This window comes from Rana temporaria, chromosome 4 (genome assembly GCF_905171775.1).
Source record: "Rana temporaria chromosome 4, aRanTem1.1, whole genome shotgun sequence".
Classification (NCBI taxonomy): Eukaryota; Metazoa; Chordata; class Amphibia; order Anura; family Ranidae; genus Rana; species Rana temporaria.
In genome coordinates this window covers 244201268-244220101 of record NC_053492.1, presented here as the reverse complement: position 1 = coordinate 244220101, position 18834 = coordinate 244201268, and the positions used below count along the sequence as shown (strand labels likewise).

Here is an 18834-nt window from a genome sequence, read left to right as displayed (position 1 = left end):
TGCAGTGAAATCGCTCTTAACTAGTTTATCATTTTGTTTAGTCTTTGAATTTTTGCAGAGAGGTTAATTCCAGGGATTAAGATGAGACATCCAAGGGACCTAGACACAATGGCCCGGATTCACATACATTGGCGCATATTTATGCGGGCGTAGCGTATCTCCTTTGCGCTACGCCGACGCAGCGCAGAGAGGCAAGCATGGAATTCAGGATGCCAGTGCTCCCCAAGCTGCGTCGGCGTGGCTTAGATTTCGAAGGCGTAAGCCGGAAGTGGGTGTGACCCCCAATGCAAATGATGGTCCGAGCGTGGAGCAGTGTTTTACACCTGGCGTATCATGAACGAAGCATGCGCAGTGACGCGGACGTTTGACCGCACCCCTGTGCGCATGCTCACAACTACGCCGGCGCACCTTCCTGGGATACGCCGGCCCACCGGCTTACGCCGAGTGCATAAATGCGCCCAGCCATACTCCCGTTTGGCGCAAAAGTATGTCCTGCTTGTTTCCCCCCTCTGAAGCCAAGTACTTTTGCAGAGCGATGGCAGCTACTAAGGAGAGGAGGAAGAGGCATTTTACTAAGGAGGAGAGGGCTATCCTGATTTTGGCAATAGCCAAATTTGATATGTACCTCCATGGTGCCCACAGTGCCCGGACCAGCAGGGCACGTAAGAGGGAGATCCTGGAGGAGATCACCCTGGAGGTCAATGCCCTTGGGCATGAGGCCAGGACCCCTGACTATGTCAACAAGAAGATTAATGACCTGAGACGTCGGGTCCGTGATAATCTGGCCAGCATGAGGAGGCACGCCAGGGGCACGGGAGGAGGACCAGCTTCTGCTCTGCGGTTGACTGATGAGGAAGAGGTCATCGCCAGATGTCTGGAGCGGGAGCAGGTGGAGGGCATGGAGGGCTTTGACTACGGTGACCAGGCCTTGAGGACAGGTAAGTGTGTTTTATCCCCTATCCGGTGTGTAGCATGTGAGGGGGTGCAAGGGAACATGTGACAAGTGTGTGGGTCCACCAACATGTGAATGCTTTGTGTCATCCACAGATGTGCTGGAGGGAGCGGGGCCATCGTCAGCTGCTGGACGACCCACGCCATCCCCGGAGGAGTGTGCCCACACCTCTCCTCTAGAGGAAGTTGAGGAGAAGCATGGGGGACCTTGAGGAAGGTGTCTACCTCGAGGAGGATACCATCATCCCTGGACCCTCCCAAACCTCCTCCCCCATCAGGGGAAGCCCCTCACCCTCCTCCCCCATCAGGGAAAGCCTCTCAAGGGCCTCCCTGTACAGATGGCCCCAAGCCTCTCCTGCCCCAGGAAGGCTACGCGGAAGACAAGGGGTGTTCCTGAATCCCTCCAACAAGGGCTTGCGAGGGAACAGGCCCGCCAGACCGCACCACATGGGTGCTATTGCATGTGACCTGCGCCGTGTGGCAGACAGCCTGGCCTCTTCAGCCAAGACCCAGGCTGAATGCTCAGTGCCTGTGCAGGGCACCACAGCCAGTGTGCAGCAGTGCCTCACACTGCAGTCTGAGCAGAGCACCTCAATCTGTGACAGCCTGCAGGATGTGAGTGCCAACTGCGCTGCTATGGTCACCTGCATTGGGGAGCTGCAGGCCTCGTGGCAGAGGTGAGGAGCCTATGAGTGGCGGTACAGGCCAACACGGCTGCCATCGAGGTGGAGGGACGGCAGACCAGGCGGCACACCACCACCCGCCAGCTGTGGATGCAGACGAACGCTGTGCTCACCCGCATTGCCCTTGCGTTGGAGTGCAGGCAGCCAGCATCTCCCAGGAGGGACAGACCAGGGGATGATCCTCCTCCTGATGCCCCAACCCCCCTCTCACCCGAGGCTCCCCCCAGACAACTGAGGAACCGTGGCACCATGCCTGGCCCACGACAGGGCAAATGAGTGCCTTTTTTTTTTTTTGGGCTCAGATTATGAGCTTTTTGATTTTTGTAGTGACTGCACACGGTCAGTAGTGCAGGCTACAGTGTGACTGGTGTGTGAATGTGGGTGACATGCCTGCCAGCAAGGTGTGTCACCTTGGGTCGTCAGGGAGAGGTTATCCCCACGACCGTGTGAATGTAGTATGAATGGACAGCAACACCATTGGGGCCTTGGCGTGGCGTTGCTGCTCCTAAGTCCTGCATGGTGGACTTGGGCTAAACCAATGTGAAGTGGATGTGGTGTGTGTGTGTGTGAGCACAGGACCCCAGATGGCAAGTCACCTTTTTTTTTTTTTATAAAAAAAAAAATGTCGCTTTATTTTTATATTTTATTTTTTCATTCTTTTTAGTTCCTTTTTTTATATATATATTTTTTTTCTTTGTGTAAGGGGCCCCATAATTCCTGATGGCGGCCTGATGAATTTAGTTCTTTCGGCGCTTCAAGAAGCTCCATTTTGAGGACATTCGGAAGATCCCCTTGTTGACTCTGTCTCAGAAGGTGGTTTTCCTGGTGGCAATTACTTCGGTCAGACGAGTATCTCAACTGGCGGCCTTGTCTTGCAAGGCTCCCTACTTAGTCACCCATAAGGATAAGGTGGTGCTGCGACCGCAGCCATCATTCCTTCCAAAGATTGTTTCGGCCTTTCACATTAATGAGGACATTGTTCTTCCATCCTTATGCCCTCAGCCGAAGAACCCGAAGGAGACCACTGTACATTCTTTGGATTCGAGCCCTACGGGTGTATTTTACTGCTACGGCTCTGTTTCGGAGGTCGGACTCACTGTTCATGTCGGTGACTGGTCCTAAAAAAGGTCTGGCGGTCTCGTCGGCCACCATTTCTAGATGGATCAGACGAGTCGTGCTCCAGTCCTATGCCTTTAAGGGGCAGGCGCCTCCCTTTCAAGTCACGGCGCATTTGACCTGGGCGACTGGTGCCTCTTGGGCTTTCCGTCATCAAGCGTCTGTCTTACAGATTTGTAAGGCGGCGACCTGGTCGTCAATCCACACCTTCTCAAAAGGTGGATGTGAGTGCATCTTCGGATGCCTCCTTTGGCCGCAAGGTTTTACAGGTGGCAGTTTAAGGTTGAAGTTCCTCCGTTGGTTTGTTTCGGGTGAAGCCTGGTTTGCTGTGTTTGCCCACCCCTCAAAATTTTTGACACTGCTTGGGGACATCCCTAAGGTCAATGCTGCTGTGTCTGTCCATGAACGAAAGCGAAAATAGCATTTTTGTACTCACTGTAAAATCCATTTCCCTGAGTTCATGGATGGACACGCCCCCACCCCTCCTTTGTTTGTACTGCTTGTCTACAAACTGAGGCTGGATGCTTCCAGAGAGTGGGATGTACCCGGGGGACACGCCCCCATGGGGAGGTGCTGTACTGAAAAGTGTTAACACTAAAAGTGTCAATGCTGCTGTGTCTGTCCATGAACTTAGTTTTTTAATTTGAGTGTTTTTAACCATTATATTTCAAATTACTGAAAACCCTGTTAACTTTTTCCATCGATAACCCCTTACCTTTTGATATATTTTCCCTGCATCATTTTTGTGACCCTAAGTGTTGGTATCTGTCTTTCTCCAATCTTTTGTGCCAAACATACCACTCAAACCATCACGTACTCATTCATTCCTTTAGCCGATCCTTTGGGTCTGTGTGGGGGCTTCCTATTGTGACCTTTTCTTTTTTCCATCGTGCCAAACGTTATTTTCCTTGTTAAGTTTATATTCTTATATTCTTCCTGCCCTATCCCCCTTCAGTTTCTCAACACTCCAAAAAAAAGACACAAATACAAAACAAAACAAAAATCGCACTTCGAGACAACTTGCACGTTGTAATCCAGTCCTCTACCCCCTCCGGGGAATCAAAAAACTCGGTCCCCCCTGTAGCGTTTATTTGCAGTCTTGCAAACAGTACGTAGCTTGTTTTTAATCGTTGCAATTTACATTTGGCTTCTCCAAATTTGGCCCTTTGTTTTTGTAGGTTAGGTGAAAAATCTGGGTAGATAGAAACCCTAATGCCGTTGTATAAAATATTACCCATTTCTTTCTCGTACATCACGGGACACAGAGCGGCATATTCATTACTATGTGGGTTATATGGAGTACCTTCAGGTGATGGACACTGGCAATCTCAAACAGGAAGTCCCCTCCCTATATAACCCCCTCCCATAGGAGGAGTACCTCAGTTTTTTTCGCCAGTGTCTTAGGTGTTGGTCATGGAATAGCTTTGCCTCCACATCCTTGGGATCAAGGCAGGCTAACCGAATCTCTCCAAGGTGCCTCAGAGCCAAAGTGGACAGTACCCGGGCCCCAAACCGAGGGGTTTTTGCCTATAATGCTTCTCTTTCAGAGAGCTGGGAGCTGGGCCCAGGTCTTAGAGCCTTTTTTAATGCCTAAAGTAACCTGTTTGCCAGGGTGCGGTATAGGTCCAGGACAGTGGGTTCCTTCCTAGGACCCCCAGGGCCTGAAGGTCTAGTACGCTATTCACGGAGATGGGGGAAGATTGGACCACTTGCTATGCAACGTCCTGCGGCATGGAGCAGGTAAGAAGGGGGCCTGCGGGACTTGGTTCGACAGCATGCTCCCTAGGGAAAATCTTGGGGGAGTTAGCCTGGGTATGCTCCTGCATGGCTATTTCATCTAGCCTAAAAATCCCTTGTCATGGCAGCGGGTAGATACTAGCAATTGTTTGTGGGGGGCCAGTATTGTTTCCAAAAAAAAAAAAAAAAAATTCGAAAAAAAAAAAAAGGTATAAAATACTGGGCTCCCCGCCAGGTTTTGGACATTAGTGGTAACTGCTGTTCCCTAAAACCGCATAGATTTGTCTCCTAGCTACAACAGTCAGTTGTCGTAAGCAGGGGTACCTCGGTATTGTACCATGGCTCCCAAAGGCTCGAGATCAAGGGGTACAAAAAGTGCCAAAAAAACCAAAGGGTTCCCCCTCGGATTCTGAGGATACGAATCAGGCTATGCCAGTACTCTCCCCACCCATTAACCCAGTGGTGGGTGCCTTGGTTGAGCCAGCAGGGGGGTCTGGTGCTGAGTCTGGCCCAGATCCACCCAACCCGGTGTTTGTCACGGAGGAAATGCTAGCCGTCTCCCTAGGAGGGCTAGAGAAAAGATTAGCAGCTATGATCACTAATTCTATTCCAGGCAAGAAGCGGACTAGATCCCATTCGCCTAAATGTGTATCCTCAGATGCTGAAGTTCTCTCTCCGGAGGAATTAGAATTTCAGGAGGATCAATTGGACCAGAACCTAGAAGGTTCAGAGATTGAGGAATCTACTATGGAAGAACCATTCTCAGCCTCCCAAGCGGAGGGTTTGTGGATCCAGTCTTTGACAGATATGGTCCGCTCGGCCTTTAACTTGCCCTTACCAGAGCCTCGGGTCCCGGCAGTTTCCTCTTTGGGATCTCTAAAAGCGCCCTTAGACAACGCAGTCTTTCCGGTCCATCCTCTGTTAGAGGAATTAATCTTCCAGGATTGGGTACGGCCGGAACAGAATTTTTCTGCCGCCTAAAAGATTTTCTATTATCTACCCTATGGAAGAGAAATTTTCTAAAAGGTGGGCGCTCCCAGCTGTGGACGCAGCCATCTCATGTGTAAATAAGTCATTAACTTGCCCGGTAGAAAACATACAAATGTTCAAAGACCCGGTCGATAAACGTTTAGAAACACTTTTAAAAGCTTCCTTTGCTACGGTAGGAGCAGTGGTACAGCCAACAGTAGCTGCTATCGGGGTCTGTCAGGCTTTAAAGGACCAGACAAAACAGATGCTTAAAGACATTCCTGCCCAGCAGGCAGAGGAGCTATCGGATATTCCCAGAGCTCTGTGCTTTGCGGTGGATGCTATAAAAGACTCCATCCAGCAGGCGTCTCGTTTGTCACTATTTTTAGTGCATATGAGAAGGCTCCTATAGTTAAAGAACTGGGCGGCCGAACCCCCATGCAAAAAACTTTTGGCAGGTTTTCCCTTCCATGGAGAAGATCTGGATATATACTTTCAGACTATGTCGAGTGGCAAAAGTACCCTTCTACCAGTCAAAAAGAAGTTCCGGGGTCCTGCCTTTAAAAGGCAGCTTTCCTCTGTTCCGGGGCCTCAAATTCCAGGCTGTATCGACGGCCTCCTGCGCGATCCAACTTTAACAATAAGTCGCAGGGACAGGCCCCTGGGGGCAAGAAGCCATGGTATCGCAAACCAACAAAGCCAGCCCCTAAGTCTGCTTTATGAAGGGGCGCCCCCACTCGAGTGGGGGGAAGGCTTCGTCTCTTTGCAGAGGTTTGGGAAGCCAACATCCCTGACAAATGGGTCCGGTCATCAGTGGCCACAGGCTACAATTTAGTTTCAAAGGTTTCCTCCGCCTCATTTTCAGGAGTCAAGGGTACCGAACGATCCAGCAAAAAAGGCCTCGTTCCTAACGGCATTGGATTGTCTGCTCTGCCAGGGCGTGATAGTAGAGGTAGCAGTCCAAGAGCAAGGGCTAGGCTTCTACTCCAATCTGTTTGTCGTACTAAAGCCCAACGGCAATGTCAGACCAATTTTGGACCTAAAGACTTTAAACGTTTACCTAAAGGTTCAGTCATTCCGGATGGAATCTGTTCGGTCAGCAGCCGCCGCGCTCCAGAAGGACGACTTTCTGGCTTCCATAGACATAAAGGACGCTTACCTTCATGTACCGATCTTTCAGCCACATCAAAGATTTTTACGCTTCTCAGTGGCTCAGCGTCGCTTCCAATTTGTTGTGCTCCCTTTCGGGCTGGCTACGGCCCCCCGGGTGTTTACGAAGGTCCTAGCTCCAATTCTAGCCAATCTAAGAATCCAAGGGGTCACGGTCCTAGCATACTTGGATGACCTCTTAATCATAGATCACTCGCCTCCTTGCCTGGAGCGAGCGGTAGCCCTCACGGTACAGTACCTCGAGAGGTTCGGTTGGGTCCTAAACCGAGAAAAGTCAACATTTCAACCCTCAAAACAGTTGGAATATCTCGGCATGAGGTTAGACACAGCTCAGCAAAAGGTATTTTTGCCCCTGGTAAAGGTCAAGGCTATCAAGGAATTGATTCAATTGGTTCTAAGCAAAAGAGAACCAACTATTCGCCTATGTATGCGTTTACTAGGCAAGCTTGTAGCTACGTTCGAGGCGGTACCTTACGCACAGAGCCATACTCGCCTCCTACAGGCAGCCATTCTGGCAGCTTGGAGCAAGAAAGCACAGGCCTTGGAGTTTCCTTTAACACTACCATCAAGAGTCCGGCAAAGTCTGTGCTGGTAGTTAAACCCTCAGAATCTGCTGAAGGGAAAATCTTTCAGCCCCATAGCCTGGAAGATAGTGACCACAGATGCCAGCCTGAAAGGCTGGGGAGCGGTCTTGGATGGTTGCACTCGCCAAGGTACTTGGGCAGTGGCGGAGAAGCAGCTGCCCATCAATATCCTGGAGCTCAGAGCTGCTCGGCTAGCCCTCCTGGCATGGACATCCAAATTGCAGGGGTCCCCGGTGAGAATACAATCAGACAATGCCACAGCTGTGGCATATATAAACCACCAAGGGGGAACCAAGAGTCAGGCCGCTCAGAAGGTGAGCTTGATTTTTCTGTGGGCAGAGGCTCATGTACCCTGCATATCGGCAATATTCATTCCCGGAGTGGACAACCTGCAGGCGGACTTCCTAAGTCGCCAAACTCTGTCGCCAGGGGAATGGTCTCTACATCCCCAGGTCTTTCAGACAATCTGCCAGAGGTGGGGTATGCCAGACGTGGATGTCATGGCATCGAGATTCAACAAGAAGCTAGACAGGTTCATGTCCCGGACAAGGGACCCAATGGCCTGCGGAACCGATGCGTTGGTGTGCCCTTGGCATTAGTTCAAACTTCTGTATGCCTTTGCCCCGCTACAGTTACTACCCCGCCTGTTGCGCAGGATCAGAGTGGAGCACAAGCCAGTCATCTTGGTTGCTCCAGCGTGGCCCGGAGGGCATGGTACTCACTAGTCCTGAAGATGACAGTAGGAGACCCTTGGACTCTCCCTCTACGACCAGACCTACTCTCACAAGGCCCGATCCTCCACCCTGCATTACGGCGTCTAAATTTGACGGCCTGGCGGCTGAATCCCTGATTCTCAGGGGTAGAGGTCTGTCTAAGCAGGTTATCTCTACCCTGATCAGGGCTAGAAAGCCGGTCTCCAGAGTATTTTATTTAAGTATTTAATTTATTACAGGGTTTGGAGGGCCTATGTAGGCTGGTGTGAGTCCAAGAAATGGCTTTCCCGCAAGTATACCATTGATAGTGTTATGTTTTCTCCAGCTAGGAGTGGATAAAGGCCTGGCATTGAGCACAATTAAGGGACAGATTTTAGCTCTGTCAGTGTGGTTTCAGAGGCCGCTGGCCACCCACTCGCTGGTTAAGACCTTCATACAGGGGGTCTTGCGTATTAATCCTCCGGTCAAGTCGCCACTTTGTCCGTGGGACTTAAATCTTGTTCTGTCAACTTTGCAGAAGCAACCTTTTGAGCCGTTGGCTGAGATTCCTTTGGTTTTACTGACAAGGAAGTTGGTATTTCTGGTTGCCATAGTTTCGGCCAGGAGAGTGTCAGAATTGGGTGCCTTATCTTGTAAGGAACCATATCTTCTTCTGCATAAGGACAGGGTGGTTCTGCGTCCTCATCCTTCCTTTCTACCAAAGGTTATATCCGGTTTTCACCTAAACCAGGATTTGGTTCTACCATCCTTCTTTCCGAAACCTACGTCTAGAAAAGAAGGGTTGCTGCATACCCTGGATATTGTCAGGGCCATGAAGGCCTATCTTAAAGCTACAGAGAAGATTCGGAAAACAGATGTGTTGTTCATTTTGCCGGATGGGCCCAAGAAGGGGCAGGCGGCTGCAAAGTCCACCATCTAGAGATGGATTAGACAGTTAATCACTCAGGCCTACGGCTTGAAGAGGTTGCCTCCTCCTTTATCAATAAAGGCTCATCCTACCAGGGCCATGGGTGCCTCCTGGGCAGCACACCATCAGATATCTATGGCTCAAGTATGCAAGGCGGCAACCTGGTCATCAGTCCACACGTTTACAAAGTTTTACCAGTTGGACGTAAGAAGGAATAAGGATACAGCCTTTGGGCAGGCATTGCTGCAGGCTGCGATTTAAGACCCTCAGAACCGGTGGCACCCTTGATTTAAATTTAAATTTATTTTCTTGACTAAGTTGGATTTATTATTATTTTGAGTGTACCTCTAATTTAAATCCTGTTTGTCTTGGGAAGATGTCTCCCTCCCCTCATTAAAGCATTGCTTTGGGACATCCCACATAGTAATGAATATGCCGCTCTGTGTCCCGTGATGTACGAGACGGAAAAAGGGATTTTTAATACAGCTTACCTGTAAAATCCTTTTCTTGGAGTACATCACGGGACACAGAGCTCCCACCCCTCTTATGGGGAACATTTTGGGAGGCATACTGCTTGCTACAAAACTGAGGTACTCCTCCTATGGGAGGGGGTTATATAGGGAGGGGAGTTCCTGTTTGAGATTGCCAGTGTCCATCACCTGAAGGTACTCCATATAACACACATAGTAATGAATATGCCGCTCTGTGTCCCGTGATGTACTCCAAGAAAAGGATTTTTACAGGTAAGCTGTATTAAAAATCGCTTTTTCTCTGGCTTTATTTAATATGGTCACTCTATCCTTTTGTAGTAAAGCATTTTTTGCCTGGAAAGCTCTTGGGGGAGCTCCTGATTGGGGCGGTCTAGATGGAACCCTGTGAGCTCTCTCTAATGCAAAAAAGGGTGAAAAAGAGGTTTCTCCAAATAGATCTTTAAACCGATTTTCCAAAAATGCCGTCGGGTCTGGGCCATCACTGCGCTCGGGGAGCCCTACTATCCTGACGTTCTTCCTTCGCATCCTATTCTCCATTTCATCAAATTTTGCCTGGTAGTTAACCATCTGTTTCTTTATTATTCTCATCCTCCCGTTTTAAGAGGGTCCAAGTAATCCTCTTTTTTGCGTATCATGCCTTTATGACGTTTTAAGCTGGTCAGACATTTCATTAATGGAGATCTTACAGGAATTCCATCTAGTACATCTTTCAGTAAAGGTTCCATTTCCCCCTGAGTTGCCATTCTGGTTGGCGACTTTGGCCGCGTGTGGGCATTTTCCCTCTCCTACCCCAGAGAGCTTCCTCCAGATGATTTCACTGCCTTCATAGGGGGTACCGGGCCTTGCCCCTGACTTTTTCTGTAACTGGGACCCCCGTTTGTGGCTTAGACAGCATGCTGGTTTATTTTTTGGAGTGCTCTGATCTTGTGCATACGCGAACCTACCCAGTTTAGCGGCGGCTGCCTGGCTGGCTCACTTTTGTGGTGTGCTGCGTTGACAAAACATGTGCCCAATTATATGGTTGTCACTTCTGCAAACACCAAAAAAACAACAATTCACAGTAATCGCTTCACCATTGACGGTTCTAACCCCTTAGCCTTTATACCAGGAACTAAAGGCGGGAAAGAGAAAAAAATGTACTATCAACTTTTTTAAACTTTAACATATTCCATTATTTTCCACAGGAGATATGGGAAAGTTCTCACCCGGCCAGTGTTCAAGATTTGGGGAAGATATACCGATCACCCTTCCTTCAGGCTGTGTCCTTCCTATGCACAGGGCCACGGTGGAAACTGGGAGGGGGGTCTTTCACACCCCCACTTGTCGGCCTGGGCTGCCAGTCGGGGACTTCTCCCACCTGGAGAGCGAGGGGAGGGGGGCAGCGGGGGTCTCTCATGCTACCACCGCTGCTTCCCCTCAGCAGCTGGATATCTCCGTCGGGTGATAGCCCCCTTCTGCCTGAAAGTCTATCAGCGGAGACCTCACACACCGCCATGGTCACTTCCCGCTGAGTTGTGCAATGAAGGCACATGGGGCCCTGCTATCCTCCTGATGGCAGACAGTCTCAGTAAGGTTAACCAGGTCCTCGCCTTATAAAGTTGGCTTGGTAGGTGCTCTGGGTTGAAGACTTGGTCAAGAAGATTCAGCCTCCAAGTTGATTTTTGTGACTCTCCCTTCTCAGGGATCAGCTGTTTGGCCCTGATCTACAGGTGGCATTGGAGCACACCACTGACTGGAAGAAAGCGTTTCCCGAGTAAAAACAGCAAGCAATAGGATGTTTTTTCATGGCCAAAGATATCAGAGCCAGGAAAGAAGCCAGTCCTAAAAAAGCATTCGCCAGGCCATAAAGGCGAGGGGGTGATCATGTTCAACCCTCCTTAGCAGCTCACTAAGCCACAGATACTTGGTTTGTATAGTAACAGGAAGGTTAGCAGGATACTTGCCGCAATGGAAATGAATCATCTGCGATGGATTCATTCTAAGACCGATGAAGAGATGTTAAAGGCTGGAGGTAAATATGCCTCAAGCTTCTTGGGGACCAAGCTCCCCAGTGATCCAGAGAAGGCAAATGCCTTATGCCTTATGCCTGATCGAGCAGAGGTTTAGTGTCTGTTCCCCTAGAGGCTAACTTTAAATCTAAATGCTCTCAACAGGTCCATAAAATACAAGAGATTTCAGATGGAGTTAATCTTCTCGGTCTATCCTCCCAACTCTGTTTCATGGCTACGCTGAAGAATGCTTACCTTCATGTTTCTATATATCAAGATTTTTTGAAATCTCTAAGGATAGAAGTCTAGATAGGAGGAGGCCCTAGCACCCTTAAGATTGAGGAAAATCACAATTCTTCTCTTGACGACCTCTTCCTAATTTGCTCCCTTTCAGGAGAAGTTCAAATGTGATTTTCTGCTCACTTGGCAATGGCTCCAGGGTTTAGGATGGTTGATCAATGTGGAGATTTCAAGCATGATTCTATCTCAACTTGTCAGATTATTGCATCATTCACTCCAGAGATCAGAAATGTTCTCCTGGGGGAAAAATTACTGTAATAGACCAGAAGGTTGCACAGCTGCAAACAAACCAGCTGGTTTCTAGAAGGATGGTCATGGCAGCAGTGGGCCTAATGACTGCCTGCATTCCAGCTGTTCCTTGGGCTTGTCTTCCCCAAAGACCCATCCAGTTATATCTGCTGAGAGTTTGGCTCCAAGGAGACCATGGGCAGCTTAGTAAAAATTCTGGCTAGAGTTGAACGTGCCCCATTGGTGGTGGAGATGAAAGGCACATCTTTCCAAAGGCCTTGTGTGGAATTGGCCGATTTATTTTAAGAATAATGGCTGATGTGAGTTCCTGGGAGCTCAACTGAAGGGCAAAGTGGTACAAGGACAGCTTGGTCTCTGAGGAACAAATTTTAAAATCTCAAGTTTTTCGGATAGAGTAATTAAGACTCTGAACTGTCATAAGCCTGTCACCAAAGCCATGTATCAAAAGGTCTGTAAGATGGCAGAACATTAGTTGTTGTTGGCTTGCATTCAAGCTATCCTAAATTTTTTGCATTATGGTGTGGACCTTGAAGGTGCAGGCAGAGGCTTTTTCTGCAGCACCTCCTTTTGGAGCATCCAACAGTCTCCATGTTTTTTTAGGGAAGTGTCTTGAATGAAACCGATAGTTGCAAGGCTTGTCCTGATTGGGATCTATCCTTGATTTTTTAGGCTATTATCCTTTTCCAGCCTTTGAAAGATGCCTTAGTAAAGCTTCTCACTTTAAAGACCTGTTTTCTGGTTGCTATTACTTCTGCCTAAAGAAACTGAATTACAAGCGTTTCTATTGGAGATCCCCTTCTCTCCTTTATTGAAGATCATGTTCTAAAGACTGACCCTGGATTCCTTCGCAATGTATCTTCCCTAAGTCTCAAGATATTTTATTGCTGAAATTTACGAAGCACACCAGATGATGCAGTCCATCTCCACAATTTGTGAGTACTCACTCAACTAGTGTACCACTTCGGCGAAGAGAGCTGGTGCCATGCTGGAAGAAATTTGTAGAGGTTTTTACAAGAGATTTGGTCCAGATTCTCCACCTTTTGTGAACCATTCATTTTGGCCTGTTATCAAGTCTGAATTGGGCGTTTGGTCGAAAGGTCTTCCAGGCGGTGGTTCTTCCCTAGGCTAGTAGGTCCTTGCTAATCTGGATGAGGACTGGGGAAAACGGTTACAGCAACTCTTTCCATCAGTCTTCCAGGGTAGCTGGATTCTCACACTATATATTATGTTCTGTTCTTTACTACTTTTTTTTTTTTAAGCTACGGCCTACAGTTCTTGTGTATTCTGAGGTGGGGATCAGGATAACCTCCTTTTTAATCTTGGGATTAATGCGTTTCTGTTCCTGATGGGTGGAACTCTGTCTCATGGCTGTCATGGAACACTACTAGAAATAGTAACTGGTAAGACTAACCCCAGTTTTTCTGCATCGGTCACAATTCCCCTGAGAAATAATTGCTTTTTAATACAGCCATTTTTATCCAGGGCTAATTTCTTCAAACAGTGGATATGTACATATGGGTATTGTGATGGTTTAGTGTCAACTATTTGGAGGATGTACCATTATGTCAGAGCAGCTGTTTTATATGAATCATAGAAATAAAATGTGTTTTTATATTTAAGTTTTTTTATTTCCGTAAAAAGTACAATCGGAGAAACAATCGTTTATAGACGTATTAAAGCTAATTGACACTAGTGCGTTGATCTGCGTTTAGCGCACTTTGTAAAATGCAGATCAACGCATAGACCCATAAATAACAATAGTTTTCTGTGTCCTAGTCACTACAACACTACAACTTTGTGTTGACCTGCATTGCGCTAAAATGCAACATGAAAATCTAGAAAAATGGTGACATGTTCAAAACTTATTTTACCTGCTGTATCTTCATTCACACCTTCTCTAACTCACAAACAGTAGCAGGATGTGTGGTCACAGGAAACCTATAAAATGGATTGCTTTGTAACATGTTTAAAAATTTGTGTTCATGCACATTAAAACTGGTTAAAGATCCATTTTAAAGCATTTTTGTAGAATGACCTGTGCTGCTGAAATGCAGTGTAAATTTGATAGTAGTGGTTAACCTAGGCATAGGGTAAAAATGTGGGTTGCATTGTTCTAAAAACTGTTAGCTGAAGTATCATTCTCATTCTCAAATTTTGAACAATATTTTCTTTTGTTCTAGAGTACTTGTTGAAAAGAAGATGGGAAACCTTTTCATTACGTCTAAATCAAGCTCAGCAGCAAATGAGAATGACTGAAAATACTTTACTATTTGCATTTGTAGAGGTATGCTTTCTTTTAAAGGGATAACTGGCATGCAATTTACAGTGAACATGAAAACCCTTCAGTGCCCATTATTGTGCATGAATATGAATCTTGTACTCTTTAATATAATGGCCCTAAATCTTTTTTTTGTGTGTGTGCAGCCTATTAACTTCCATGTGCTTTGTACAAGCAGCCCATTGAAGTCAATTGGGACACAGCAACTGCCCATTAGTCCTCATGTGACCGGTGTAAGATAACCATTCACAGGGGGGCATACAATGGTCAACCTTTTTTCATGTAAAACCTTTATTCCAAAAGGGGAAAACTTTTTCTATAACTGCTTAACCACTTAAGCCCCGGACCATTTCACTGGCCAAAGACCAGAGCACTTTTTGCGATTCGACAGTGCGTCGTTGCTCCCAAACAAAATTTACGTCCCACCCGCGCACACACACAAATAGAGCTTTCTTTTGGTGGTATTTGATCACCTCTACGGTTTTCATTTTTTGAGCTATAAACAAAAATGGTGACAATTTTGAAAAAAAATATATTTTTCTTCTGTTCATGGACGGACACAGCAGCCTTTGACTGTAGGGTTATATCCGCTTCTTCAGGAGAGGTTTAGGCAGAAACACAGCACTTAAAGTGTTAACCACTTTTCTTCAGTGCAGCTCCTCCCAGGGGGCGTGGTTCCCCCGGGTATAACCCACACCCTGTTCCAACAGCCTCAGTTTTTCTCTGCCTAACGTCAGGAGAGGACAGGCACTCTGGAGTCCTGTGCTCTGGAGTTTTTTTTTCTTGCAATTTTTTTCGCTTTTTATTTTGTTCCTGCATTTTTGGATCCTGAGATTCTCTATCAACTGCCGACTGGGTGACAGGCTGGGTCTTGACTCTTGTAGTCCCCCCATGTTCGGCCAGCGAGCGTGTGCCGGCCCTCAGCTCAGCTCTGGGTCGTCCACGACAGGCCCCTTTGCTCCAGGGGCGGCCGGGGAACATCTTGTTCTAGGGCACACATATGACCAGTATTTATGGCTTTGTCACAGTGTGTCTGGCCGACAGCCATGCCGTTTAGCAGACGTTTCTGTCTGGGATACCTCTAGCCGGTGGTCGCAGGACGGGTAAGTAGTGGCCCCTTGCTCAGGTAAGGTGGTATGGCTGGAATTTTCCCCTGGGAGGTCGACTGAGGGTTTGCCCTGCTTTCCTCTCTCCCTTAATTCCTCTCCCTCCTTTCCCTTTGGGGTAGCGGCTGTGAGGGGGGGCTTTCTGGGGTCTCTTTATTACACCAGGGCTTGTGTGTATAGCGGGGGCTGTGTGTGTGTGTTCACTGCATGGTCTTTTGTGTGCTGCGCTGTGTAATCTGTGCTGCGCTGAGGTGCTGTGTCACTCTGGGTGTTTTTTAAATGCGCAACCGCCATTTTGCCATGATCGCGCTTTATATGGCTCGGCGGCCATTTTCCTGTGGTCCTATGGTGCTTTTTTCACATACGGTGGCCATCTTGGATTTCGTTTTGCCTCGTGCGGCCGTTTTAGCGCTGCAAAAAGATTGCGAATCTCCCTGAGGTGACAGACGCAGCGCAGCCGGCTTCTCGGCACACCTCAGACTTGTCTCAGCTCGCGCTGCACCGGGTGGGGTGGTGAGTTCCCTGGGGGCCCCCATACTCTGTTGTAACGGCCAGGAGGTGACCGGTGGGTGTTTCTGCCTTGCAGTTTGGGTGAGACAGTGGTGGGGCATTATGGAGCCTGAGCCAGGTACTTCTTCCCCAGCAATGCCTGAGTTAACCCTTGATGCCCCTCCCCTTGCCACATCTGTTGAGGCAATGTCGGCTGTCTTGGAGTCTTTTCTCGCCAGGTTTGAAGCAGCTTGTGCCCAGAATGGGGGTAAAAAGTGCCCCCTCCCTGAGCCTGCTTCTGGGGATGTCTCTGACACAGAATCAGGCCTTGCTATTGCTTCTGCCTCTGGTTCTATAATGTCAGATGATGCAGGCTTAACCCACGCAGACAGTGAGGATGACTCTGCTTCAGGGTCAATTGCTGATGAGGAATTTGTTGGAGCTCTTATTTCTGCGGTGCGTGAGACTCAAAAACGTGAGGTTTTGGCGGAGACACCTGATGTGCCGGTCCCTTTTGGGTTCCGCAAACCGCAGCGCACCACAAAAGTGTTTCCTTGTGTTCCTTATTTGGACAACTTGATGTACAAGGAATGGGATACACCGCAGAAAGTTTTTGCTGTGCCAAAGTACTTTGCGACCTGTTACCCCTTTGAGGAGGACTTTTAAAAAAAGTGGGTCTCTCCTCCGTCTGTGGACCCTCTGTGTCCAGATTGAGCAAAGCCACCACGTTGCCCGTGGAATGGGCTCCTGCTTTTAAGGACCCTGCTGATAGTAGAGTGGAGGCTGTGGCCCGCTCCCTCTTCACTGTAGTGGGTTTGGCTGTGAGGCCGGTTTTGGCCGGGACTCTGGTGTCAGACTCTGACCGAAAGGGCAAAGCTCCTGCTGCAGGAGTTGGAGGAGCGGGATGCTTCCGAGACCTGTAAGGACCTGGCTGAACAATTGGTTCAGGGTCTGATGTTCATCTGTGAGTCGGTCCTGGATGCGCTCCCCTTGCTTTCCAGGGCTTCCGCCTATGCGGTGGTATTGCGCCGCCTAGTGTGGCTTAAATGCTGGTCTGCGGACCAATCCTCAAAGGCCTTGGTAGATTTGCCCTTTAAGGGTGAGCGGCTTTTTGGGTCATCCCTGGATGACATCATTAAGGATGCCACAGGTGGTAAGAGCACGCTGCTTCCTCAGTCTGGGAAGGGCAAGGAGCCTCGCTGTAAGCAAGGGCCCTCCTTTACTACCCCCAAGCGGCGGGAAAAAATCCACAAGGCGCTAAGGCCCCCGCTGCGGGGGAGAGGCGCGCCTGGTAACGCAAGTCTAACAAGCCTGCGGACAAACCTGCTTCCACATGAAGGTCTGCTTCCGCCCGTGTCTCGGGTGGGGGGCCGGCTTCGCGAATTTGCGGCTTGGTGGAGGTCTCTTCTTTCCGACCGTTGGGTTTGCAAAGTAGTTTCCTCGGGGTACAAGATAGTGTTTCTCTCTTGTCCACCAAACAGATTCTTTCCTTCCAACCTCCATCTTCCTCCAGAACGCTGGCGGGGGCTGTCCAGGATCTTCTGGTCAGGGGAGTGATTGTGCCAGTTCCCTAGCGGGAACGGTTTCAGGGGTTTTATTCCAATCTGTTTGTGGTCCCCAAAAAGGAAGGGGTCCGTCCAATCCTGGACCTCAAGGCCCTCAATTTTGTCAAGGTACAAAAATTCAGGATGGAGTCGATTCGCTCGGTGATTGCGGCACTCCAGCAGGGGGACTTCATGATGTCCTTGGATATCATGGACGCGTACCTGCATGTTCCAATATGCTCAAAGCACCAGAGATTTCTGCGCTTTACGGTCAGGAAGGACCACTTTCAATTTGTGGCCCTCCCGTTCGGCCTGGCATCAGCACCATGGGTTTTCACCAAGGTGCTTGCCCCGATACTGGACCTGCTGAGGCAACGGGGGATCGATATCGTGGGATATCTGGACGACCACCTCCTGAGAGCTTCCTCAGGCTCAGAATTAGAAGAGACATGTCTATCACGTGTCAGACTCTCCAAGAGTTCGGCTGGCTTCTGAATTTCCAGAAGTCAGTGTTAGTTCCGTCCCAGAGACTGGAATACCTGGAGCTGGTCCTGGATTCCGCAGAGGCGCGGGTTTTCCTCCCGACGGAGAAACAAAAGACCCTGCGTTCTGCTGTGCAGCAGTTGTCGACCCAGAAGTGGTCGTCTCTTCGATTCTGCATGAGAGTTCTGGGTCTGATAGTGGCCTCTTTCGAGGCGGTCCCTTATGCCCAATTCCACACCAGGGAGCTACAGAAGGAGATTCTGTCACGTTGGGACAAGCTCCCGTCATCTCTGGATTACCAGATCCAGTTGAGCTATCTGGTTAAGTCCTCCCTGGTGTGGTGGCTGACGTCTCCGGTGCTTCGGACTGGGAAGTCTTTTCTACCGTGCCGCTGCACAGTGGTCACGACAGATGACAGCATATCCGGTTGGGGGGGGGCGTGGCGTTTGGGGCAACTGGTCAGCCCAGGGGCGCTAGACTCAAAAGGAGTCCCGCCTGCCGATCAATATTCTGGAGCTCAGAGCGATCAGGCTGTGCCTTGCCAGGTGGTCCCTGGATCTGCAGGACCGACCGGTCAGGATCCAGTCCAACACTACGGCCGTGGCATACGTCAATCATCAGGGAGGCACAAGGAGCTCGGCTGCAGCGACGGAGGTCGCGCACATCCTTCGGTGGGCCGAAAGGTCCGTTCCAGCTCTATCAACCGTGTACATTCCGGGAGTACAGAACTGGCAGGCCGACTTCCTAAGTCGCACAACTCTGGACCAAGGGGAGTGGTCTCTCCACCCGGAGGTGTTTCAGAGTCTGTGCTGAAAGTGGGGCACTCCGGAAGTGGATCTTCTAGCGTCCCGTCTCAACCGGAAGGTGCCACGGTTCATGGCCAGGTCGAGAGACCCGTGGGGGGACGCGTTGGTGGCACCTTGGGGTCACTATCGCCTAATTTACGCCTTCCCTCCTCTGAAGCTTCTTCCTCGCCTGCTGCGCAGGGTGGAAGCTGAAGGGATTCCGACAATCCTGATCGCCACAGATTGGCCGCGCCGCTCCTGGTACACGGACCTGGTGCGTCTGGTGGCAGA

General features: G+C 49.2%; 1 protein-coding gene across 1 annotated transcript in view; it reads left to right on the top strand.

Moving 5' to 3' along the window:
• Positions 1-18834, top strand: part of MDN1 (midasin AAA ATPase 1) — a 354267-nt gene that overhangs the window by 78986 nt on the left and 256447 nt on the right. Inside the window, 1 exon segment of the mRNA XM_040347762.1 lies at positions 14039-14142. Coding sequence (XP_040203696.1) covers positions 14039-14142 — 104 coding nt within the window.